Below are 26,883 nucleotides of genomic sequence, written 5' to 3' on the forward strand. Positions count from 1 at the left end.
CTGTTTTACTCAAACTCTTTGGTTAGGTCAATATACCTGCTGATGTCCTTTATTCGGGTAGCACAAACTGCCTAAAGTTCGGCACCTACTGTTTCCGAATACTGGACTCTCGCAGAAGAAATTGGTGACTTTCCTCACTAAAGCTCCTACACCTGTCATTGAAGGGCCAAGCTTGCTTCGTGCGCCGTTTTCGCCTCAGAAGGAAACATTGGTCTTTGCTAGTGCGGTATTTTCCAGGTGAATGACGATCAGGAGATTTTCTACTTTTGTGGAGGGGGTGGTATTACCTATAAACATCAACTTGCTCATATGAAATCGATCCCGAGATGGTCGTGCTAGTACCTTAATAGTACTAGTTACCTAAACGTACCGGAACTACATCCTGCAAAGGATAGGATTCCCCAAAATCCTCGGGGAATGTCTTTATCATCAAAACAACAACTTTCGCTTTATAATGTAAGCGTAGTGCTACGCTTCTCCTCTAATTTGCGTTGTACTCCTACTTAATTTTTCCTACAAATTGGTAGGACTCAACTTTTTTAAACGGGTTTATTTAGCTTGACTTGACAGGCCGGGCGGCACGAATTTTGTAATTAAAATTTAAGTAACTTCCCGATAAGCTGCAAGCTTCAAACTTGGAATATAGTTTAGGACCCGATGACAATGCAATAATAAGAAAAAAACTCCGATAGGTGGCGCATGGATCGAAATATTAAAAAAACGTATTTGTGGTCCCATTATGCTCATATTATTTAGTTGCCTATTATTTCTCATTCTATTTAGTTCATCTAGTGACTCATTATTACAAGGACTCTTTCCTGACAATTTGTTACAATCTAAGTCCTCAATACATAATCCTTCCAAAGACTTTACTCGATCCTTGCGCCACCTAGCGGCGATTTGTTTCATAGGTCGCTTTCTACTTTTGTATGTATTATTTGTTCGAAATATGAGCCAAATCGGACCACAAATACGATTTTTGTGAATATCTCGATCTTTGCGCCACCTAGCGGCGATTTTTTCATAGGTCGCTTTTTTCTTATTATTGCATTGTCACCGTGTTCTGAACTATAGTCCAAGTTTCAAGCTTGTAGCTTATCGGGAAGTTACTTAACTTTCAATTACAAAATTCGTGCCAGCCATCCGACCAGCCAGCCTGTCAAGTCAACCTAAATAAAACCGTTTAAAAAAATCGTATTTGTGGTCCGATTTGGCTCATATTTGGAAATATATTACGTACAGAAATAAAAAGCGCTTTATAAAAAAAAATTCCGCTAGGTGCAGCAAGGATCGAGGCATTAAAAATACTCGTATCCGTGTTCCGTTTTGGTTCATATTTGGAACAAATATTACATACATTCCGGTAGAAGTGACATCAAAATACTTTAGAGTTCGAGGACTTAGAATAATACGCAAGTAGGACTAAAAACTTGAAAATAAAATAATTAAAAAAAAATTTTAAGTTAAACGGTTTTATTGAAAACAATACTTACATAAAGTAATAATAACACTAAAAGCTAGAAAAAAATTAGTAGGTCCCAGGTATTAGTCATCACACTCCTCGTCAATCTAGGGCGTTGATCAGACCATTAAATAAAAGCGTTGGGCGCGTGAAATTTTTAAAAATGTGAGGCGTAGCATAACTTGATTAAGGTTCAGTTGGTCTTACTTATTACTATCAATAGAAATTTGTTGCGTCCAACGCTTTTATTTAATTGTCTGATCTACGCCCTAGATTGATGAGGAGTGTGATGACTAGGACTTACCTAATTATTTTCTGTTTTTACTATTATTATTAATTAATGTAACTATTGTTTTCAATAAAACCGTTTAACTTAAAATTCTTTTTTTATTATTTTATTCTATGTCGACTCCGAACAGCAGCTGCAAGGCAGTTGAGTTTTCACTGAGAAGCTTTCCATGGCAGAAACACACTAAATTACTGCCGATGGGCGACCCCGATTAGCAAAACATTTTTCTAAATTAAAAAATCTTGTTTCCCAATTTTTTTCTAGGATCTCCGGTAGGTAGGCGGAGTAAGCTGCCACCACACCATGGCGGCCACCATTGTAGTAGCTCGCTTGATATCTTTACTGTCAGCGAAAGCTAGATGTGTGGTCTGGTGACCGATGCTCCCTTTAGTTTCGGACTCCCTGCCTTGGCCTGTGCGTTTCTTTAATACTGCAGGAGAAGAATTCTAAAATACGTTCAAAAATATCGGGTGATAGGATCAATAATCTCTTTTCCCGAAAACGTATCTGAAACTTTTTTTGACGAAATAGCTTGACCGTTTATTAAAAGTCGACCCCTGTCCTATTGTATTACCAGTAAAATGTATGCGTTCAAAGGAAATTGATAAGCTGCAAACGTTTCAAAATAGAATAAAGCATATTGTTAGCTTAATGTGAAAATGTCATATATGTAATACTCCTATATTGCTACAAAAGGCTAGGCACATTCCCAAACATCAGAGTGCCGATATATTGCTGTTTAAACGTTTTTGTTTTTGTATTCATGAATCAAATGTATCAAAATTAAAATTTTTTCTTGTCACACTTATGCTGCTACAATCACAGACATTTTAGAGGCTGCCTTGTTTTGATTTCGAATTGAAAACACATTGAGAACATTTTCTATTAGCAATATAGGAGTATTACATATATGGAAGGTAGGTTGAACTGGCCGGTCCATGAGGACCTCACATAGACTGATTGAGTCCGTAGTGTTACCAGAAGTTTGTTTTAATGACCAAACTGAAAAACCCTATCAAAAACCAGGACCTATGTTATAAAAAACCTCCGTCCTCTTGGCAAATACTAGAAGCTTCCTAGGACTTAAGCCACTTGTCGCTTCTAGATCTGACAATTGTATCACTCCTAATAGCTGGAGTCTTAGCCTGGCAAGTGCAGGGCACGAGCACCCGCAACTTCCTACATCTGCTATCACTGACCAAACCTAATTTAAAGGCATGTGACGCCAGAAGGCAGTGTCCAGTCAGAATACCCGTCATGAGTGTACAGTCCTCTCTTTTTAATGATAGAAGCAACTGTGTTAGTCTAAGGTTGTAAGACCTACACATAATCTTCGACACTTTACAGCCCCGCGCTTGAACCCACGCCTTTTCCGCTTGGTCGATCATGTGCACCTCTCGCCTTCGCTTAATCTCGCCCAATCTAATTGGGACATCTACGGGACAAGCTTCAAGGGATGTGCCCTTTTTAGCTAGTTCGTCCGCTTTTTCATTCCCATCTATTCCCATATGCCCTGGGACCCAATATAGACGTATGCTTCTCCCTGTCCCGATTCTCTCCAGAGACTGCTTACACTCTAACACGCATTTAGATGCTGTGCTATGCGAGATTATTGCCTTAATTGCTGCTTGGCTGTCAATATAAAAGTTAACACGGTTGCAGCTTCTCTTCCAGGGTTTCTACTGCTTTGGTTACGGCTAATATTTCCGCTTGGAAAACGCTACAGTAATCCGGTAGCCTGTAGGAACTGCTTATTTCCGGATCAGCACAGTATACCGCAGACCCTACTCCTTCCACTACTTTCGAACCATCTGTGTACACATGTATCGCCTTGTCCGCCATTTGCGTACCCTTGCCCCAAGCGTCCACCTCTATTGTGGCCTTAAGATCTCCCTCGAAGCGCATATAGGGAATCAGGTAGTCTGTTCGTCTTGTGATTGATGACGCTATACTACTATGGCCATATGGTCGGTGCTCAAGCTGCCCCGAGGCACCGAGCCTGGTTGCGGTTGTTAATGCTATGTCCTTTGCTACCAAGTCTACAGGTGGAATGTGCAGAATGGCGTACAGTGCAGCTGTCGGGGTTGTGTTCAGGGCTCCCGTAATGCTAAGTATTGCTAGTCTGCCTACCCTTCAATTTTTTGAGGTATGTTGTTTTTTGTGTGGCTTTCCACCAAACAAGAACTCCATAGTATAGAATAGGGCTTACAGTCGCTGTAAAAACCCAATGAGAAAGAGAGGGCGATAAGCGCCACGTACACTCCAGCATTCTTTTACATGCATAGAATGCCGTTGAGGCCTTCTTGACCCTCTCCCCACGTTGAGCTTCCATGACAGCTTACTGTCTAGGATGATTCCTAGATATTTTGTGCAAGGTTTCTCCTGTAAGGTCACCCCTCCTAACTTAGGCCTGGTCCAATTTGGGACCTTGTACCTCTTTGTAAATAAGACCACATCCGTCTTCTCCGCATTGACTTTCAACCCGACATTAGATGCCCAGGTATGAATATCCCGAAGCGCCCGATCCATCAAAGAACTAATCGTTGGAAGGCACTTTCCACTTATGACAATTGCAACGTCATCTGCGTAAGCCGTAAGTTTTATGGGTCCCTCATCGAATTGCCTGAGCAGTTGGTTGATGACCAGCGTCCACAGCAGAGGTGATATCACCCCTCCCTGCGGCGTGCCCCTGTCCACTGATTTCGTGGCCTCGTACAATCCCCATTGTGATGTAATCTTTCTGCAATTTAACATGCAGCCGATCCATCTGATTAAGGCAGGATGTACTTTAATGTAATTATTGAAAATTAAACATTATTGAAAGCCCCGGCAATGTCCAAGAAGACTCCTAGAGCATACTCCTTATATTCCAGGGATTTCTCTGTGCTTATTACCACCCTATGCAATGCGGTGTCTACCGACTTGCCTTTGGTGTACGCATGCTGTGTTGTGGAGAGCAGCTTTTCATCCACGTTGGACTTTATGTACACATCTATCAGCCCCTCAAAGGTTTTGAGCAGAAATGATGTTAAGCTAATGGGTCTATAGTCTTTGGCATATACGTGACCGATCTTCCCCTCCTTTGGTAGAAAAGCTACACGAGCAGTTTTCCAAGAGTGCGATACATGATTCAGTCTTATGCACCCATCGAATATTATTTTAAGCAATTCCACGACCGCCCTACTTGAGACTTGTAGCATGGCCGGGAATATACCATCTGGGCCCGGCGATTTAAACTTAGAAAACGTTTTCACTGCCCACTCGATCTTGGTATCGGTCACCAAGCCCGGCACTACTAGCTCCGTGATCGAAGTGTGTGTGATGCCTGCTGGCTCTTTTAAACCGTCTCCCGATGGGAAATGTGTATCGAGAAGCACCTCAAGGGATTCCTCACTACTACGTGACCATTCCCCGTTCTGTTTCTTTTTTGTCCCTGGACTATGTTTCCCTTTGCTAGGACTTTTTTCAACCGTGCTGTTTCGCTGGAGCACTCTATGTCCGTACAAAAACTTTTCCATAAGTTTCTCTTCGCCCTAGTAATTTCACGCTTGTAGATCCTCAGTAGATGCATGTACTCGTCCCGACACGCTTCGCTTTCCGCAGTCTTTGCGAGCTTAAACATATCTTTTACCTGTCTTCTTAGAAGACTCAGCTCATTGCTCCACCATGGCGGCTTTGCTTTTCCTCTAAATCTTTTTAGAGGGCAAGCTTTGTTATACGCAGTCATAAGCGTCCTTGTTAAGAATTCTTTCGACTCCTCCAGTTTTTTTTCCACATGTTTCTGGAATTTAGTCCAGTTCGTAGACCTAGGGTTTCTAAAGGTTCCTCCCTTCTCTACCCTCTTTAGGGGGCTGCTGCAGCTGATATACGCATGGTCGGAGAAGGATGGTCTATCAAGAACCATCCAATCATACCTTGATATATCACGCTCGGAGCTCAATGTAATATCCAGAACAGTGCTGGATGTTGGACCAATCTATGTAGGGACATTTCCCCTGTTGGCTATCTGAAAATTGGTTTGCAGGATGTAACAAAACAGAGATTCGCCTCTCTCGTTCGTATCTGCTCCTCCCCACGCATTGTGGTGCGCATTTGCATCTGCGCCTATGACCTTCCTAGACTTTTGCACTCCATCGGCGGAACCTCCGCAGCATGGGCCATGTAGCAGGATGCCAGGATAAATGCCTGCTTATTCTTTTGCTCAACGGCCACCGCTGCGAGATCCTCAGTGGTGTAATTAGGCAGCATATATGAATACAGCTGTTTCCTTACCATTACTACAGTTCGCACCCCTCCTTCCGTTTGCGCGTAGTAAACGCCAAACCCGCGCGCGCTAAGTCCAGAAACCTTTCCTCCCGATGAGAGCCACGGCTCCCGGATCAGCGCCACGTCAAACGAACCTTCCTCAAGGGTTAGGAGGAGTTCGCTCGACGCCACTTTACTGTGTTGGAGGTTTATCTGTAGGACTCGCAGCACCATTGGGCTGTTTGTCCCCCTCCAGCACCTTCGTCTTGACGCCGTCGTTCTCCCCTTGCCCTTTTGGTTTAAAGTATTCGAGGCCCCCTCCAGCCTCTCGTGACTGTTGTGCCGGGTGTTCCTCTGTGCGAGTCACAGCACCATTTAGCGGTTGGTCCTCTTCTAGCACGTTCGTGGTGACGTCGGTGACCTCCACCTGTCTTTTTTCCCTTAGGTTTTTGAGGTCCTTTTCGACTTCGCCCACCTCTAGCGTGTTAGGGTTTTTATCCTCGGGACTTCTTTTCCTGAGCCGCATGCAGATTTTGCCAGTGCCAAAGGACATTTTGCCAAGCTGCATGTACAAAATATCCTCCGTCTGCTTGTTTATTTGGAAGATGTAGAACTGACCATCCTCGGTAGGACGAGATAAAGTAAGTACCTTCCAATCCTGTGTCGGTATGTTCGGATTTTGATTCTGCAGAAGTCGCAGTGTATCCTCCGACTTCATCACGCATGGTATCCATACCTTAACTTTGCGCTTTATCCACCGCCTCAAACTGCGCGTTCGTACCTTGCCTTTGGAGGTTTGGAACCACTTCCTCCAGCCACCGCAAGCTCGCTATGTTGTCGCACGCTATCTTCTTCACACCATTATACCATCCCCCCGAATCAAAGGTTGGAAGGGGCTTACTTGGTTGTTCCCGTATCATCTTAATCATTAAGCTAATAAGCTCCTTTTCCACAGATCTCCACCTTTCAGTAGTCATTTGTCCGAAAGGACTGCTACGATCGACCAGCGCCACAGTCAGTGACTGCTTTGCCACATCACTCATCTTCTCGGGAAAAGCAGGAGTCTTAGTGTTATCTCCCTTTGGCACCTCCGAGAAAGCCGGAGTCTTAGCGTTAACTCCCTTTAGCGCCTCCGAGAAAGCCGGAGTCTTAGCGTTATCTCCCTTTAGCTTATCTCCTACTTCCGTAGTTGGAACTTCCCTCTGACTCGCTGCTTTCGAGGTAGTTGCTACCTCGCTATTGGAGCCCATCTGTCTTACAGCTTTGGGCCTACTTGTCTTGTCTATGCGACTGCCCTGCCTCGCGGCTCTAGGACTGGGTCCTTTCTGCCTCTTGAAAGCAGGCTTGTCGCCTTCCGCCGAACCTTGCCTCTTCATTCTGCCATTCGACGCCTCGTACCGGTTGCAGAACCGAGGGTTTCTCGCAGCAAACCTTTTGAACTGCCTTCGACCTACTTCTACCGCTTCATGGGCCCATTCCAAGCGCTCGATCTCCACTTCTGCTGCGTCGACCACTGCTCCCAAGCGTTGTACAATTCTTAGTGCTGCACGGTACTGCGGAGAGCTCTTTTACTTCCTCTGCTCCGTACCCTTCTCCACTCATTGAATTAGCTCTCGCTCCCCGAGTCCGATGCATCGCTTAATTCGTATTTGTCGTCCTTGGATTGCGACACAGTTCTCCTCTTTACATCGTCCTTATTACAATCAGATAATGAGTCGTTCATCTTGGTCGTACGACCACCTGCCCGACAAGGCGGGCTCAGCGGTCCAGTAATATATACGGGGAAAGAACCGTTCGCCACAGCAGCGCCCCTTACTGTGGTAAGGCCATTAATACTTCCCGAGGTGGCCCGGTATCGGGAAGGCTCCGTTCGAGTACAGCCGAATTTATCCCCTGGCTGCAAATCGTCCAATAGGCACGGTCCGCATAACACCCTGGATTAGGGGGTTGGCAGTTCTTGGTCACCGACATCCCGCCGCCCTCCTATGAGGCGAAACGGCGTAGATGTCAGTCCTAAACAGCTCCGCCTCATAGTCGGGCGCTATGGAGTTCGGCTAAGCCCTCACACCAACGACAAGGTGCCTACCCTAGTGAGGGTTCATATATGGAAAATGTGCAAAGTCACTTTTTTTTGAAAAATTGTATTTTAATGCAGTTTTAAAACTGAATTCAAAATACAACGATCACAAAAAAAAATATTTTAATTTTTAATCAAAGTCAAGTGTTCAAAAAAAATGTGCTAAGTCAACCAGTTAATAATATCAATCTGAATTACTAGTAATTTCTTTGTGCGCGCATTTTATTTACTTATTTAATTCATTCAGTCTAAAAGAACATGCTTTGTTTTTGTTGTTGTATTAACGATAAAGGCACTCCCCGAAGGCTTTGGGCCGATGTTGATGGTGCTTTGTCGGATCCGGTACGTTCCGGTAACAAAGCACTATTAAGGTACTAGCCCGACCATCTCGGGAACGCTTTATATGACCACATTAAACCTTTCAGGCCATCCCGCCCGCCCCATCCACTAGCACCATGAGGAACTTGGGGTCGCCAGAGCCTCGGCTGTCAATGAAACATGTTTCGCCACGGGTAGGTGAGGTTGACAATTGGGTTGGAGAAGCTATATATTGCGCTGGCAACCCCTTGAGAGGGTTGCGAACACAACCCCTTGAAATTGGATTCACCCAATCGAGACATGTCTTTGGTGTTTGATAAATGATTTGCGCTGACTTTTATCTAGTACTTCTACCTGATTCCCTATCGGCGCTTCGAGGGAGATCTTAAGGCCACAATAGAGGTGGACGGTTGGCGCAAGGGTGCGCAAATGGTGGACGAGGCGATACATGTGTACACAAATGGTTCCAAAGTAGTGGAAGGAGTAGGGTCTGCGGTATACTGTGCTGATCTGGAAATAAGCAGATCCTACAGGCTGCCGGATTACTGTAGCGTTTTCCAAGCGGAAATATTAGCCTTAACCAAAGCAGTAGAAACCCTGGACGAGAATAGCTTAAGCTGCAACCGTGTTAACTTTTATATTGACAGTCAAGCAGCAATTAAGGCAATAATCTGCATCTAAATGCGTGTTAGAGTGTAAGCAGTCTTTGGAGAGAATCGGGACAGGGAGAAGCATACATCTATATTGGGTCCCAGGGCATATGGGAATAGATGGGAATGAAAAAGCGGACGAACTAGCTAAAAAGGACGCATCCTTTGAAGCTTGCTCCATAGACGTCCCAATTTGACTGGGCGAAATTAAGCGAAGGCGAGAGGTGCATATGATCGACCAAGCGGGAAAGGCGTGGGTTCAAGCGCGGGGCTGTAAAGTGTCGAAGATTATGTGTAGGTCTTACAACCTTAGACTAACAAAGTTGATCCTATCATTAAAAAGAGAGGACTGTATACTCATGACGGGTATTCTGACTGGACACTGCCTTCTGGCGTCACATGCCTTTAAATTAGGCTTGGTCAGTGATATGGGATGTAGGAAGTGCGGGTTGGAGGAGGAAACGATCGAGCACGTTCTGTGCTCGAGCCCTGCACTTGCCAGGCTAAGACTCCAGCTATTAGGAGTGATACAGCTGTCAGATCTAGAAGCAGCAAGTGACTTAAGTCCTAGGAAGCTTCTAGTATTTGCCAAGAGGGCGGAGTTATTTTATAAGATAGGGCCTGGTTTTTGACAGGGTTTTTCAGTTTGGTCGTTAAAACAAACTTCTGGTAACACTACGGACTCAATCAGTCTATGTAAGGTCCTCAAGGACCGGCCAGTTCAACCTAACCTAACCTATCTACTTCAATTTTTGCATGTCGATAACTACATGCTTTCTTACGGACTAGTAAAAAATAGAAAACAATTCACGTTTAAACTTATATAAGCTGTTATTAAAATTAATAACACTACTGAATCTATTTGCTATGTAGATGTATAGTCCTAGTTATAGTATAAGGAACATAAGCCTTACGCCAAAATATAATAAGGTATTCTATGTGGTTGGGCCTTTAGTTGTATTTGACAGGCGCGTACAGGTGGCAACGCGCATATCAAGTACAACTGCGGCCCACGTCACTGAATAGAAACGAGACACTGACACAATAATTTTCCAGCTTCAAGTGTGACTAACCTAAATTAATTTATTTGCACAAACTAAAACTAAAACTAAAATAGGTAAAAGTAAATTATAATAAAACTATTTATAAACCTACAAAACTAACTTAAATAAAGAAAGATAACTTAAAACTAAAAGTAATCTTTTGGAATTGGTATTTGGTGTGGAGTGTGCAGTAGGGTGAACGTAAGTACAACATTTTCGGAGGTTCCAAAATGGAACCTTACAATAGGTTGATTTATAATATAATTCCTTTTATGAGCTATTTCGATAAATAACACAGGCCGACAAAATTCAACCATTATTCAGACCCAAAAACCAGACTATATATTTCCGAAGGTTTATGATGCGCTCAATCCAAATCTGGATTTGCTCTATCAGCTCTGGTTTTTGAGATTTCCTAACCTAAAAGTGCAAAAAACACGGGTTTTGTCCATATTTGAGGTTATGTAGCCTTGCAGATGTTTTCTTTCACCAAAATTAAAGGATGGCATCTTTAAGTACAGGTCTTCTTCTTCCAAATGGCGTTGAGTTTGCTCAAATATCCATTGCATTCGCTGAGATATCGCATTTTGAAATTTTCATGTTTCTAAATTTCCCTACACCTGAAAATCGATTGAGATAACATAGACATGGTATAGTCGATTACTAACTTTCTTGAATTGAGTCTTATTTTTCTTAAAATTTTTTCTCACACCATACGTTTGCTAACTCACCACACCCCTACACTATCTAACGCTCAGGTACCAAGTCACACACAGCCCTAACCCCTATCATACCGCAAGCAGACTAATCCACTTAACCCTGGGGACAGCGTTTACTCGCATATTTTTCCTAAAATAAGTCTTATTTATCTAGATATCTCACACCACAAGTGGGCTAACCAACTTAACTGTTAACCCATCAACTTCCGTATCCCATAACCCCTAGAAACGACTCCTACTACACCACAAAATTTCAAAATACGATATCTCAGCGAAAACAAATTACATTTAAGCAAACTCAACGCCATTTGAAAGAATAAGAAAAATGCCGTCCTTTAATCTTGGTGAAAGAAAATATCTACAAGTCTGCATAACCCCAAATATGGGCAAAAACGGTGTTTTTTGCACTTTTAGGTTAGGATATCTGGAAAACCAGAGCTGATAGAGCAATTTTATGGCCAGATTTCGATTCATCGCATCAAAATCCTTCGAAAATATATAGTCCGGTTCCTGACTCTGAGATGTCAGCCTGTGTAATCTATTATGCCGAAGATCACGCAGTGGAATATATGGAATGAAGAAATTAGATAAATCAGAACATTTCGTGCTAAAGTGTATTACATTATAGGAAAGCATGAGTGAGATAAAAGTTCTTCTGTCCTGCAAAGCCTGAAGGCCAAGCAACTTGCGCCTGCTGGTATGTGATGGGAGGCCGTGTGGCCAGTGAAGCATACGTAAAGAAATATTTGTAAAAAATTGTTGAACTCCCTCAATTTTATATGAGTTAGATTCATAGAAAGGGTGCCATATTATTGAGCAATATTCAAGACCACTTCTGACCAAGGATATATAAAGTGCCTTCAACGTAATAGGGTCCTTAAGGTCACTGATGTTACGTCTACTGAACCCAGCCATTGCAACAAATTTTGAAACAATGAAGTCAATGTGACTAGAAAAACAGAGTTTGGAGTCAAAGTATACACCCAAGTGTTTACTCTCTTGACAACGATTAAGAGATTTAGCATTTAGTTTGTAGATAAATGTGGCAGTTTTTTTTAAGACACAACACAGCATTTGTTTGAATTTAAAAATAAATTATTGTCTGCGCATCATCCGCCAAAATAGTCCAGATCAGAACCGTTAGAAATAGTTTGACAAATAAATAGTATTTTTTGTCAAATATATAGTTTTAGTGTTATATTTCAATCATTAAAGGGGAGGAGTGATGGGAAAACATATTGAGTAAAAAGTGCTAAGTCAGGAGAAAAAATTTGTTTTGAGTGCGGGAATTGTGCTAAGTCATAAAATAGCTGCTGGGTTGGCATAAATGATTTTTATTTATCTTTTTCAAAGTTCTACACTCAAAAGCATTGCAATTAAGGTATCCCCATTCAAAGTTTTGATAATGGTATTTCAAAAATTATTCAGTTTTTTTCGTGTCTTGTAAAATTCGTAAAAGTTGACTTAGCACATTTTCACATTAAGCTAACGATATGTACTTCATTTAATTATTTTTATCATAAAATTGCATTAAATTCAAGTTACATACACTGCTCTCTGTATTCTATCATTATTGAAAAGGTATGAATTTAAGTACTATTTTAAAAGGGTCTTTCTTTTATGCCCCCTTTCTCGTGTACTTCCAAAATACAACCTGGAGCTAAGGCGGTCGATATGACTGCTGTTAAATCTTCCTCCACATTCTATCATTACAGTACACTATGCGACAAAATCAACTTTTTTTCTGGGTATTGGACCAAACCAATTTTTTTGAGGAGATTGAGGCTTAAGTATAAAAGCTACTATCCGTTTTCCTAAGTTAGCCTCCAAAAAATAGATATCGGCTTTCGAAGTTGGAAATTCTACATTTCGAAATTTTATTTTTTTTGGTAACGCGTTCAGCGAATTAAAAATGTAAAAATGTGGTCGTGGTCCGCTCTTTTCTCTTATTTGTAGGGCTGAATTCTTTTTTTGAGAAATTTAGTATAACAGCTGTTATACGAGGTGAAAAGTCAGAACTTCGAAAATATGAAAAACCTGATATTCCCGAATTTTCGCTACACATATCAAAAATCTTAGTATTGCTGTAAAGGTGGTTAAATGGCCTTTATTTTGATACACATATCTTTAAAGAAAAATTTGGCAAAACCCCTGTTTAGGCGAAAAAATGCGTTTTTTTACCAAAAATTTATTTTAACCAACACAATTTCTAGCTGGTAAAACTATTGAATATTAAATAAATCATAAACTTGCATTAAATGTGCTATTTTCAAATCAAAGCACTGCGTTTTTATACTTATGAGCTCTTAACAGTACTTATGTCCACTGTGCTTCCCAACAAATGATGTTCATCAAGTGTGCGATGCTTTTAAAGTGAGTAAATGAGAACAGCTGAGGTTTAGTACTCATTCAATGGCTTCAAATATTTGATAAAAGTGTGTAATACCAGCTCTAAAATAAAAAAAATGTGTGAAAAAGAATGTGAAGCAATTCTGCAATCGATCTTTTGTTTTGTGTGCGCTAAATTTAGTATTAAAACAAGTTTGGTAAATACTACTCCAGTATTGGAATCACTCTATACGCAGTATTTTGATCAGCCGATTATAAAATGCGAGTCGTGGGCTCCCAACAAGATATGCCAAATCTGCTATAACCATTTACAAAAATGGCCTACCAAAGAAATTAATCAATTGCCTTTTGGAGTTCCTGCAATTTGGTATAAATCAGGTATCTATATACTTAGATACAGTATTGTATATGACCATGATACAACTATTTTTTTTAGATGTACATAACAGAAGCACTTGTCGTGTATGTTTAAATTACCATATTGGTGATAACCAGATAAAACGTCGCAAAAGAGAGTGTATTGAAAGTTTGTATGTGCGACTGCCACGACCACATAGCCATAACATTCCCGCACCTCCCAGAAGAAGCCAATGTCAAGCAACGCTTGAAACAGCTTCTGTGAACATTCCATACAAAGGTGATGAGATATTTATTCCATCTGAATCCACTGGATTAGTGAGGCTCATTACACAACGGGAGTTAGATGAACTGATGAGAAAACTCGCCCTATCAAAAAGACAATGCGAAGAATTGCCACCATTTTTAAAGTATGGAAACCACTTGGCATTAGATGTAAGAACGTCGGGCTATCGTGACAGGCAAGCATATATTCAACAATATTTTACTGTAAATGGTGCTAACTCGTTTACCTATTGCCATGATGTCGCCGGATTGATGAACGAGATGACTATAAATTATAATCCACCCGATTGGCGCATCTTCGTAGATTCTAACAAAGCCAGTTTAAAAGCAGTCTTGTTATACAAAGACAAAAGTATTCCACCAGTCCCACTAGCGTACAATACAGACAAGCTTGAAACATACAACAACTTGAAAGTCCTTCTAATTATGTTCAGCACGAGCAATTCCTTTGTGAGTATGTGCAGATATGAAAGTAGTAGCCACTATCATGGGACTGCCACCGTCTGGATGTCCAAGGAATATGTGCTTTATTTGTTTGTGGGATACGCGTTTTACCGGAGACCAATACAATAAATAAAATAATTTACAAAAAAAAAATTTTAGTTAAACGGTTTTATTGAAAACAATACTTACATTAAGTAGTAATAATACTAGAATATAGAAAATAATTAGGTAGGTCCTAGTACTAGTCATCACACTCCTCGTCCATCTAGGGCGTTGATCAGACAATTTAATAAAAGCGTTGCACGCGCCAAATTTCTATTGATAGTCATAAGTAATACCAACTGAACCTTAATCAGGTTATGCTACGCTTCACATTTTTAGAAATTTCACGCGCCCAACGCTTTTATTTAATTGTCTGATCAACGCCCTAGATTGATGAGGAGTGTGAGGACTAGTACTTATGACCAACTGTAGCATTCAATCATTAGGTTATTCATTCATTTGTACAAACATATATTTCGACCCGTTTTGGAATGTCTTAAAATGCAGACTCTTACATACATATTAATACATTTGTATACATATTTTCACACGCCACGGTAACTACGTCGTGCGCCGTCTAGTAACTTGAACCTTATTATGTTACTGTTTAAAGCTAATCAAATGCTCGCCACAAGCCTTTACTTGCATACAAATTATTCACTCGATTTATTTATGCTTGCGTTGCATTTCACACAGCTAATTTTATTTATGCTTAGAATGCAGTTCCCAGGGAACTGAAAGTATATGTATGTAATACACTTAGTTTGTAAGTATTAGTGTAAGTAAGTATTTTAGCTTATAGAAATGTTCTATAAAAGAAACAACTTTTTAATAAAGAATTCAATTCTATCTGGTACCGCTTAAGTGGCACTACACTGAATGCAAACCTATTCATTTCTAATATTACATGGCGATCTTGCCTAAATTGGCATCCGACTGCCTAAACTAGTATCCTACTGCCTTATTATTGGCATCCTGCCTCATTATTGGCATCCTTCCTCATTATTAGCATTCTGCCTTATTATTAGCATCCTGCCTCATTATTAACATCCTGTCTCATTATTGGCATCCTGCCTTACATCTACAAATACAAAAAAAGCAGGAAACTAAATGCCGCATTAAGCTCTTTGCTGGCGTTATTGGCAGAGTTTATTTATAAATTTGTCAACACTTGTTGCGGTAACTTGGGTATATGATCACCAGTTGGATGATAACCGTTTGCATCTGCCACATATGTCCACGTAATGGGTATACCTTCCGTTGAAATGCATTGCCCTACCGCCACCAAAACGACCACCACCGACGCATAACGAAGTGGAATAAACAAGGGATCCTGCAAACTAGAAGGAAGCCAAAACTAATTGAAGACGGTAAATAGACAAGATCGTGGAGAACGATGACCAGCTAAACAGAATTTTAGCATTAGTTAAGTTGTTTTATTTTAAGTATTTTACTTTTTAGAAGCATTTGGCAACCTAACGGCTGCCAGTTTATGGGCAAAAAGTAGATTTTTGCCAATAAAATTAAGAATTTTTTTTTCCCCACCAAAATTTTTAAATGAACGATATAAGTAGTCAGGAGGAATTCGACGCAGCATATTTGCGTTGTAGCAAACTAATCGAGGAAGAAGAAACCAAACTAGAAAAAATATTAGAACAAGCAGTAGAAGTAAAAACATTAGAAAAAATTAAACAGGGCCCTAACGCAATTACAATAGAAGAATATAGGCGTAGAAATCAGCAACAGAAAATTGAAGAACCAAAAATTTTAAAACCAACCAAAATCAGAAGAAAGAGAGGAGGTAAAAAATTCAACCTTAGAAAAGCGGTAGCAATTTTGTATCAAAAAATTAATTTATCCACAAACACAGAGGAAAAAATTCAGTTAAAAATTAGATAAGAAAAATCAAAGGCATATGAAGTAAGTTTTTTTTTTTCCAATGGAAGTGCATTGCCTAATGACCTTGACTACGAGGATATCAACCGCACTGTTGATAATTTAGAATTCGAAAATAGGAATTTTAAGAAAGGTATAATATCATGAAAGAAATTAAAAGAAGCAGAAAAGTTATTAGTCTCGCTTAAAAAATGGTGGAAACTGATTGACGTGCCTACGGAACCCACCTTAGAAAATGTATTAATACCCGTACTAACCACAGCTGAAGAAAGGTGGAGGTACGAAGTTAAAATTGTGGGACGTACCGACTAATATCAATAAATAAATAAGAGAAAATTTTGGCGATTATTATTTTGAAATGGGAGGTAAAGAATCAAAATTGGAAGAGACTAATGCCTATGTATCAATTCCATTCAAGTGATTGACCATAGTGAGGCACTAGACATTATCAAGATCATATTGATAATTTTAACAGTCTGCACTTGCCTCAACTTATTCCTAAAAATATACTCAGCTCATAATAAATTTTTAAAGAAAAGATATGTACATGATCCGAGCAGATGGTCTAGACAAAGTCTAGTTCTAAGGGACAAATATATACCCCAATGGACAAATGGGGAACTATTCTGAACAAGCTTGTGGAAGAGAAGACCTTGACGGAAAAATCTTATAAGTGTATCAACAAAAATACAAGCATACTTAGATTTACTGTGTTGAAACAACTCACGGCAATATTACAGTCGTTAAACAATATAGGAAAAATCATACAAAGGGTATATAGCAATTTAACAGCTAAACATCAGCTAGAAGCACAACAAATTTTTTCCAGTGTCAGGGATAAATTGGTATCATCACTGAGTACATACAACGTTGAGGCATTGGTCCCAACGTCATTTGAAAAAGAAATGGAAATAAATTTTGCTTTCTTATTACAAGAGACTCAACCCAATTTAGGGGAAGCCCTAAAAATTGAGATTATTGATAAAGATTCGCAAACAGAAAGCGACAAAACGCCACAAACAATACTCGAATTTTTAAAGACTGCTTCGCCAGTTCTGCCAGAATTCGATGGTAAAGCTTAGAACTTGAATAGCTTCTTAGATGCTTTGGATATCCTAGAACAAATTAAGGATAGCCATGAAGCCGTAGCAGTTTCAATGATAAAAACTAAGCTGAAAGGAACAGCCAGAAACCTGTTAAGCACTGAAAGCTCAATAGAAAATTAATCAATTGCCTTTTGGAGTTCCTGCAATTTGGTATAAATCAGGTATCTATGTACTTAGATACAGTATTGTATATGACCATGATACAACTATTTTTTTTAGATGTACATAACAGAAGCACTTGTCGTGTATGTTTAAATTACCATATTGGTGATAACCGGATAAAACGTCGCAAAAGAGAGTGTATTGAAAGTTTGTATGTGCGACTGCCACGACCACATAGCCATAACATTCCCGCACCTCCCAGAAGAAGCCAATGTCAAGCAACGCTTGAAACAGCTTCTGTGAATATTCCATACGAAGGTGATGAGATATTTATTCCATCTGAATCCACTGGATTAGTGAGGCTCATTACACAACGGGAGTTAGATGAACTGATGAGAAAACTCGCCCTATCAAAAAGACAATCCGAAGAATTGCCACCATTTTTGCAGTATGGAAACCACTTGGCATTAGATGTAAGAACGTCGGGCTATCGTGACAGGCAAGCATATATTCAACAATATTTTACTGTAAATGGTGCTAACTCGTTTACCTATTGCCATGATGTCGCCGGATTGATGAACGAGATGACTATAAATTATAATCCACCCGATTGGCGCATCTTCGTAGATTCTAACAAAGCCAGTTTAAAAGCAGTCTTGTTATACAAAGACAAAAGTATTCCACCAGTCCCACTAGCGTACAATACAGACAAGCTTGAAACATACAACAACTTGAAAGTCCTTCTAATTATGTACAGCACGAGCAATTCCTTTGTGAGTATGTGCAGATATGAAAGTAGTAGCCACTATCATGGGACTGCCACCGTCTGGATGTCCAAGGAATATGTGCTTTATTTGTTTGTGGGATACGCGTTTTACCGGAGACCAATACAATAAATAAAATAATTTACAAAAAAAAAAAATTTAAGTTAAATGGTTTTATTGAAAACAATACTTACATTAAGTAGTAATAATACTAAAATATAGAAAATAATTAGGTAGGTCCTAGTACTAGTCATCACACTCCTCGTCCATCTAGGGCGTTGATCAGACAATTTAATAAAAGCGTTGCACGCGCCAAATTTCTATTGATAGTCATAAGTAATACCAACTGAACCTTAATCAGGTTATGCTACGCTTCACATTTTTAGAAATTTCACGCGCCCAACGCTTTTATTTAATTGTCTGATCAACGCCCTAGATTGATGAGGAGTGTGAGGACTAGTACTTATGACCTACTGTAGCATTCAATCATTAAGTTATTCATTCATTTGTACAAACATATATTTCGACCCGTTTTGGAATGTCTTAAAATGCAGACTCTTACATACATATTAATACATTTGTATACATATTTTCACACGCCACGGTAACTACGTCGTGCGCCGTCTAGTAACTTGAACCTTATTATGTTACTGTTTAAAGCTAATCAAATGCTCGCCACAAGCCTTTACTTGCATACAAATTATTCACTCGATTTATTAATGCTTGCGTTGCATTTCACACAGCTAATTTTATTTATGCTTAGAATGCAGTTCCCAGGGAATTGAAAGTATATGTATGTAATACACTTAGTTTGTAAGTATTAGTGTAAGTAGGTATTTTAGCTTATAGAAATGTTCTATAAAAGAAACAACTTTTTAATAAAGAATTCAATTCTATCTGGTGCCGCTTAAGTGGCACTACACTGAATGCAAACCTATTCATTTCTAATATTACATGGCGATCTTGCCTAAATTGGCATCCGACTGCCTAAACTAGTATCCTACTGCCTTATTATTGGCATCCTGCCTCATTATTGGCATCCTGCCTCATTATTAGCATCCTGCCTTGTTATTAGCATCCTGTCTCATTATTAACATCCTGTCTCATTATTGGCATCCTGCCTTACATCTACAAATACAAAAAAAGCAGGAAACTAAATGCCGCATTAAGCTCTTTGCTGGCGTTATTGGCAGAGTTTATTTATAAATTTGTCAACACTTGTTGCGGTAACTTGGGTATATGATCACCAGTTGGATGATAACCGTTTGCATCTGCCACATATGTCCACGTAATGGGTATACCTTCCGTTGAAATGCATTGCCCTACCGCCACCAAAACGACCGCATAACGAAGTGGAATAACAAGGGATCCTGCAAACTAGAAGGAAGCCAAAACTAATTGAAGACGGTAAATAGACAAGATCGTGGAGAACGAGGACCAGCTAAACAGAATTTTAGCATTAGTTAAGTTTTTTTATTTTAAGTATTTTACTTTTAGAAGCATTTGGCAACCTAACGGCTGCCAGTTTATGGGCAAAAAGTAGATTTTTGCCAATAAAATTAAGATTTTTTTTTCCCCACCAAAATTTTTAAATGAACGATATAAGTAGTCAGGAGGAATTCGACGCAGCATATTTGCGTTGTAGCAAACTAATCGAGGAAGAAGAAACCAAACTAGAAAAAATATTAGAACAAGCAGTAGAAGTAAAAACATTAGAAAAAATTAAACAGGGCCCTAACGCAATTACAATAGAAGAATATAGGCGTAGAAATCAGCAACAAAAAATTGAAGAACCAAAAATTTTAAAACCAACCAAAATCAGAAGAAAGAGAGGAGGTAAAAAATTCAACCTTAGAAAAGCGGTAGCAATTTTGTATCAAAAAATTAATTTATCCACAAACACAGAGGAAAAAATTCAGTTAAAAATTTAAATAAGAAAAATCAAAGGCATATGAAGTAAGTTTTTTTTTCCAATGGAAGTGCATTGCCTAATGACCTTGACTACGAGGATATCAACCGCACTGTTGATAATTTAGAATTCGAAAATAGGAATTTTAAGAAAGGTATAATATCATGAAAGAAATTAAAAGAAGCAGAAAAGTTATTAGTCTCGCTTAAAAAATGGTGGAAACTGATTGACGTGCCTAGGGAACCCACCTTAGAAAATGTATTAATACCCGTACTAACCACAGCTGAAGAAAGGTGGAGGTACGAAGTTAAAATTGTGGGACGTACCGACTAATATCAATAAATAAATAAGAGAAAATTTTGGCGATTATTATTTTGAAATGGGAGGTAAAGAATCAAAATTGGAAGAGCCTAATGCCTATGTATCAATTCCATTCAAGTGATTGACCATAGTGAGGCACTAGACATTATCAAGATCATATTGATAATTTTAACAGTCTGCACTTGCCTCAACTTATTCCTAAAAATATACTCAGCTCATAATAAATTTTTAAAGAAAAGATACATGATCCGAGCAGATGGTCTAGACAAAGTCTAGTTCTAAGGGACAAATATAGTATATCCCAATGGACAAATGGGAAACTATTCTGAACAAGCTTGTGGAAGAGAAGACCTTGACGGAAAAATCTTATAAGTGTATCAACAAAAATACAAGCCTACTAAGATTTACTGTGTTGAAACAACTCAAGGCAATATTACAGTCGTTAAACAATATAGGAAAAATCATACAAAGGGTATATAGCAATTTAACAGCTAAACATCAGCTAGAAGCACAACAAATTTTTTCCAGTGTCAGGGATAAATTGGTATCATCACTGAGTACATACAACGTTGAGGCATTGGTCCCAACGTCATTTGAAAAAGAAATGGAAATAAATTTTGCTTTCTTATTACCAGAGACTCAGAGGGAAGCCCTAAAAATTGAGATTATTGATAAAGATTCGCAAACAGAAAGCGACAAAACGCCATAAACAATACTCGAATTTTTAAAGACTGCTTCGCCAGTTCTGCCAGAATTCGATGGTAAAGCTTAGAACTTGAATAGCTTCTTAGATGCTTTGGATATCCTAGAACAAATTAAGGATAGCCATGAAGCCGTAGCAGTTTCAATGATAAAAACTAAGCTGAAAGGAACAGCCAGAAACCTGTTAAGCACTGAAAGCTCAATAGAAAATTAATCAATTGCCTTTTGGAGTTCCTGCAATTTGGTATAAATCAAGTAATTATGTACTTAGATACAGTATACCATGATACAACTATTTTTTTAGATGTACATAACAGAAGCACTTGTCGTGTATGTTTAAATTACCATATTGGTGATAACCGGATAAAACGTCGCAAAAGAGAGTGTATTGAAAGCTTGTATGTGCGAAAGTTTAAATGTGTTATTTTCAAATCAAAGCACTGCGTTTTTATACTTATGAGCTCTTAACAGTACTTATCCACTGTGCTTCCCAACAAATGATGTTCATCAAGTGTGCGATGCTTTTAAAGTGAGTAAATGAGAACAGCTGAGGTTTAGTACTCATTCAATGGCTTCAAATATTTGATAAAAGTGTGTAATACCAGCTCTAAAATAAAAAAAATGTGTGAAAAAGAATGTGAAGCAATTCTGCAATCGATCTTTTGTTTTGTGTGCGCTAAATTTAGTATTAAAACAAGTTTGGTAAATACTACTCCAGTATTGGAATCACTCTATACGCAGTATTTTGATCAGCCGATTATAAAATGCGAGTCGTGGGCTCCCAACAAGATATGCCAAATCTGCTATAACCATTTACAAAAATGGCCTACCAAAGAAATTAATCAATTGCCTTTTGGAGTTCCTGCAATTTGGTATAAATCAGGTATCTATATACTTAGATACAGTATTGTATATGACCATGATACAACTATTTTTTTTAGATGTACATAACAGAAGCACTTGTCGTGTATGTTTAAATTACCATATTGGTGATAACCAGATAAAACGTCGCAAAAGAGAGTGTATTGAAAGTTTGTATGTGCGACTGCCACGACCACATAGCCATAACATTCCCGCACCTCCCAGAAGAAGCCAATGTCAAGCAACGCTTGAAACAGCTTCTGTGAATATTCCATACAAAGGTGATGAGATATTTATTCCATCTGAATCCACTGGATTAGTGAGGCTCATTACACAACGGGAGTTAGATGAACTGATGAGAAAACTCGCCCTATCAAAAAGACAATGCGAAGAATTGCCACCATTTTTAAAGTATGGAAACCACTTGGCATTAGATGTAAGAACGTCAGGCTATCGTGACAGGCAAGCATATATTCAACAATATTTTACTGTAAATGGTGCTAACTCGTTTACCTATTGCCATGATGTCGCCGGATTGATGAACGAGATGACTATAAATTATAATCCACCCGATTGGCGCATCTTCGTAGATTCTAACAAAGCCAGTTTAAAAGCAGTCTTGTTATACAAAGACAAAAGTATTCCACCAGTCCCACTAGCGTACAATACAGACAAGCTTGAAACATACAACAACTTGAAAGTCCTTCTAATTATGTACAGCACGAGCAATTCCTTTGTGAGTATGTGCAGATATGAAAGTAGTAGCCACTATCATGGGACTGCCACCGTCTGGATGTCCAAGGAATATGTGCTTTATTTGTTTGTGGGATACGCGTTTTACCGGAGACCAATACAATAAATAAAATAATTTACAAAAAAAAAAATTTTAGTTAAACGGTTTTATTGAAAACAATACTTACATTAAGTAGTAATAATACTAAAATATAGAAAATAATTAGGTAGGTCCTAGTACTAGTCATCACACTCCTCGTCCATCTAGGGCGTTGATCAGACAATTTAATAAAGGCGTTGCACGCGCCAAATTTCTATTAATAGTCATAAGTAATACCAACTGAACCTTAATCAGGTTATGCTACGCTTCACATTTTTAGAAATTTCACGCGCCCAACGCTTTTATTTAATTGTCTGATCAACGCCCTAGATTGATGAGGAGTGTGAGGACTAGTACTTATTACCTACTGTAGCATTCAATCATTAAGTTATTCATTCATTTGTACAAACATATATTTTGACCCGTTTTGGACTGTCTTAAAATGCAGACTCTTACATACATATTAATACATTTGTATACATATTTTCACACGCCACGGTAACTACGTCGTGCGCCGTCTAGTAACTTGAACCTTATTATGTTACTCTTTAAAGCTAATCAAATGCTCGCCACAAGCCTTTACTTGCATACAAATTATTCACTCGATTTATTTATGCTTGCGTTGCATTTCACACAGCTAATTTTATTTATGCTTAGAATGCAGTTCCCAGGGAACTGAAAGTATATGTATGTAATACACTTAGTTTGTAAGTATTAGTGTAAGTAGGTATTTTAGCGTATAGAAATGTTCTATAAAAGAAACAACTTTTTAATAAAGAATTCAATTCTATCTGGTGCCGCTTAAGTGGCACTACACTGAATGCAAACCTATTAATTTCTAATATTACATGGCGATCTTGCCTAAATTGGCATCCGACTGCCTAAACTAGTATCCTACTGCCTTATTATTGGCATCCTGCCTCATTATTGGCATCCTGCCTCATTATTAGCATCCTGCCTTATTATTAGCATCCTGCCTCATTATTAACATCCTGTCTCATTATTGGCATCCTGCCTTACATCTACAAATACAAAAAAAGCAGGAAACTAAATGCCGCATTAAGCTCTTTGCTGGCGTTATTGGCAGAGTTTATTTATAAATTTGTCAACACTTGTTGCGGTAACTTGGGTATATGATCACCAGTTGGATGATAACCGTTTGCATCGGCCACATATGTCCACGTAATGGATATACCTTCCGTTGAAATGCATTGCCCTACCGCCACCAAAACGACCACCACCGACGCATAACGAAGTGGAATAAACAAGGGATCCTGCAAACTAGAAGGAAGCCAAAACTAATTGAAGACGGTAAATAGACAAGATCGTGGAGAACGAGGACCAGCTAAACAGAATTTTAGCATTAGTTAAGTTTTTTTATTTTAAGTATTTTACTTTTTAGAAGCATTTGGCAACCTAGCGGCTGCCAGGTTATGGGCAAAAAGTAGATTTTTGCCAATAAAATTAAGAATTTTTTTTTCCCCACCAAAATTTTTAAATGAACGATATAAGTAGTCAGGAGGAATTCGACGCAGCATATTTGCGTTGTAGCAAACTAATCGAGGAAGAAGAAACCAAACCAGAAAAAATATTAGAACAAGCAGTAGAAGTAAAAACATTAGAAAAAATTAAACAGGGCCCTAACGCAATTACAATAGAAGAATATAGGCGTAGAAATCAGCAACAAAAAATTGAAGAACCAAAAATTTTAAAACCAACCAAAATCAGAAGAAAGAGAGGAGGTAAAAAATTCAACCTGAGAAAAGCGGTAGCAATTTTGTATCAAAAAATTAATTTATCCACAAACACAGAGGAAAAAATTCAGTTAAAAATTTAAATAAGAAAAATCAAAGGCATATGAAGTAAGTTTTTTTTTCCAATGGAAGTGCATTGCCTAATGACCTTGACTACGAGGATATCAACCGCACTGTTGATAATTTAGAATTCGAAAATAGGAATTTTAAGAAAGGTATAATCATGAAAGAAATTAAAAGAAGCAGAAAAGTTATTAGTATCGCTTAAAAAATGGTGGAGACTGATTGACGTGCCTAGTGAACCCACCTTAGAAAATGTATTAATACCCGTACTAACCACAGCTGAAGAAAGGTGGAGGTACAAAGTTAAAATTGTGGGACGTACCGACTAATATCAATAAATAAATAAGAGAAAATTTTGGCGATTATTATTTTGAAATGGGAGGTAAAGAATCAAAATTGGAAGAGCCTAATGCCTATGTAATCAATTCCATTCAAGTGATTGACCTTAGTGAGGCACTAGACATTATCAAGATCATATTGATAATTTTAACAGTCTGCACTTACCTCAACTTATTCCTAAAAATATACTCAGCTCATAATAAATTTTTAAAGAAAAGATACACCGAGCAGATGGTCTAGACAAAGTCTAGTTCTAAGGGACAAATATATACCCCAATGGACAAATGGGAAACTATTCTGAACAAGCTTGTGGAAGAGAAGACCTTGACGGAAAAATCTTATAAGTGTATCAACAAAAATACAAGCATACTAAGATTTACTGTGTTGAAACACCTCACGGCAATATTACAGTCGTTAAACAATATAGGAAAAATCATACAAAGGGTATATAGCAATTTAACAGCTAAACATCAGCTAGAAGCACAACAAATTTTTTCCAGTGTCAGGGATAAATTGGTATCATCACTGAGTACATACAACGTTGAGGCATTGGTCCCAACGTCATTTGAAAAAGAAATGGAAATAAATTTTGCTTTCTTATTACCAGAGACTCAACCCAATTTAGGGGAAGCCCTAAAAATTGAGATTATTGATAAAGATTCGCAAACAGAAAGCGAGAAAACGCCATAAACAATACTCGAATTTTTAAAGACTGCTTCGCCAGTTCTGCCAGAATTCGATGGTAAAGCTTAGAACTTGAATAGCTTCTTAGATGCTTTGGATATCCTAGAACAAATTAAGGATAGCCATGAAGCCGTAGCAGTTTCAATGATAAAAACTAAGCTGAAAGGAACAGCCAGAAACCTGTTAAGCACTGAAAGCTCAATAGAAAATTAATCAATTGCCTTTTGGAGTTCCTGCAATTTGGTATAAATGAAGTAATTATGTACTTAGATACAGTATTGTATATGACCATGATACAACTATTTTTTTTAGATGTACATAACAGAAGCACTTGTCGTGTATGTTTAAATTACCATATTGGTGATAACCGGATAAAACGTCGCAAAAGAGAGTGTATTGAAAGCTTGTATGTGCGAAAGTTTAAATGTGTTATTTTCAAATCAAAGCACTGCGTTTTTATACTTATGAGCTCTTAACAGTACTTATGTCCACTGTGCTTCCCAACAAATGATGTTCATCAAGTGTGCGATGCTTTCAAAGTAAGTAAATGAGAACAGCTGAGGTTTAGTACTCATTCAATGGCTTCAAATATTTGATAAAAGTGTGTAATACCAGCTCTAAAATAAAAAAAATGTATGAAAAAGAATGTGAAGCAATTCTGCAATCGATCTTTTGTTTTGTGTGCGCTAAATTTAGTATTAAAACAAGTGTGGTAAATACTACTCCAGTATTGGAATCACTCTATACGCAGTATTTTGATCAGCCGATTATAAAATGCGAGTCGTGGGCTCCCAACAAGATATGCCAAATCTGCTATAACCATTTACAAAAATGGCCTACCAAAGAAATTAGTCAATTGCCTGAGCGCTATGCGTAGCTTAGCGACAGGCTGCCGTTAACGAATATCCGGTATCTCTTGCACTCCTCGATGAGTCTCTCTTTCTTCAGCGAATATATCCAGTTCAAGCTGTCGGTATTCTATAGGTTGGTGTTGTCCTCTGATTGTGGTTGCGTGTTCGGTGGCCCATCTCCCGGCGGACTGGTGCTTGTTGTTGCTTTTACACTTTCCTCTCCGGAGATGGGTCCCTGCTCGGGCGCCATTTGTGAGGTGGGTTTTGTCGAAGGCTGAGGTAAGCTCAGCCGCTCCAGGGTCAGGCGAAGGTCCCACTAACCTTTTCCAATTAATAACACAAGTAGTTGTTGTTTTGTTCCGAATACGCACACACACACGATGCGGCTTTTGTCTTTCGATGCCGTCAGCCTTTAATCT

At 38.7% G+C, this 26,883-nt stretch overlaps 3 protein-coding genes across 7 annotated transcripts in view; all 3 read left to right on the plus strand.

The window, feature by feature from the left end:
- schlank (ceramide synthase schlank) overlaps positions 1–26,883 on the plus strand; it is a 737,426-nt gene that overhangs the window by 659,892 nt on the left and 50,651 nt on the right. The window lies entirely within an intron of this gene.
- Positions 13,177–14,471, plus strand: LOC137248026 (uncharacterized). The gene is made up of 2 exons (XM_067778915.1): positions 13,177–13,530; positions 13,589–14,471. The coding sequence occupies exons 1-2, from the start codon at positions 13,269–13,271 to the stop codon at positions 14,365–14,367; spliced, it is 1,041 nt and encodes a 346-aa protein (XP_067635016.1). The 5' UTR covers positions 13,177–13,268; the 3' UTR covers positions 14,368–14,471.
- On the plus strand, positions 21,694–23,505 carry LOC137248027 (uncharacterized). Its single transcript, XM_067778916.1, has 2 exons — positions 21,694–21,963; positions 22,022–23,505. The coding sequence occupies exons 1-2, from the start codon at positions 21,702–21,704 to the stop codon at positions 22,798–22,800; spliced, it is 1,041 nt and encodes a 346-aa protein (XP_067635017.1). The 5' UTR covers positions 21,694–21,701; the 3' UTR covers positions 22,801–23,505.

Source organism: Eurosta solidaginis, chromosome 4, assembly GCF_040869045.1.
Source record: "Eurosta solidaginis isolate ZX-2024a chromosome 4, ASM4086904v1, whole genome shotgun sequence".
Lineage (NCBI taxonomy): Eukaryota > Metazoa > Arthropoda > Insecta > Diptera > Tephritidae > Eurosta > Eurosta solidaginis.

What these genes read in the sequence shown, in the direction of transcription:
- LOC137248026 (XM_067778915.1), top strand. Translation starts at nt 13,269, where the DNA reads ATGTGTGAAAAAGAATGTGAAGCAATTCTGCAATCGATCTTTTGTTTT. An exon ending in TGCAATTTGGTATAAATCAG is followed by an intron (nt 13,531 to 13,588) that starts GTATCTATATAC and finishes TATTTTTTTTAG; the next exon opens with ATGTACATAACAGAAGCACT.
- LOC137248027 (XM_067778916.1), top strand. Translation starts at nt 21,702, where the DNA reads ATGTGTGAAAAAGAATGTGAAGCAATTCTGCAATCGATCTTTTGTTTT. An exon ending in TGCAATTTGGTATAAATCAG is followed by an intron (nt 21,964 to 22,021) that starts GTATCTATATAC and finishes TATTTTTTTTAG; the next exon opens with ATGTACATAACAGAAGCACT.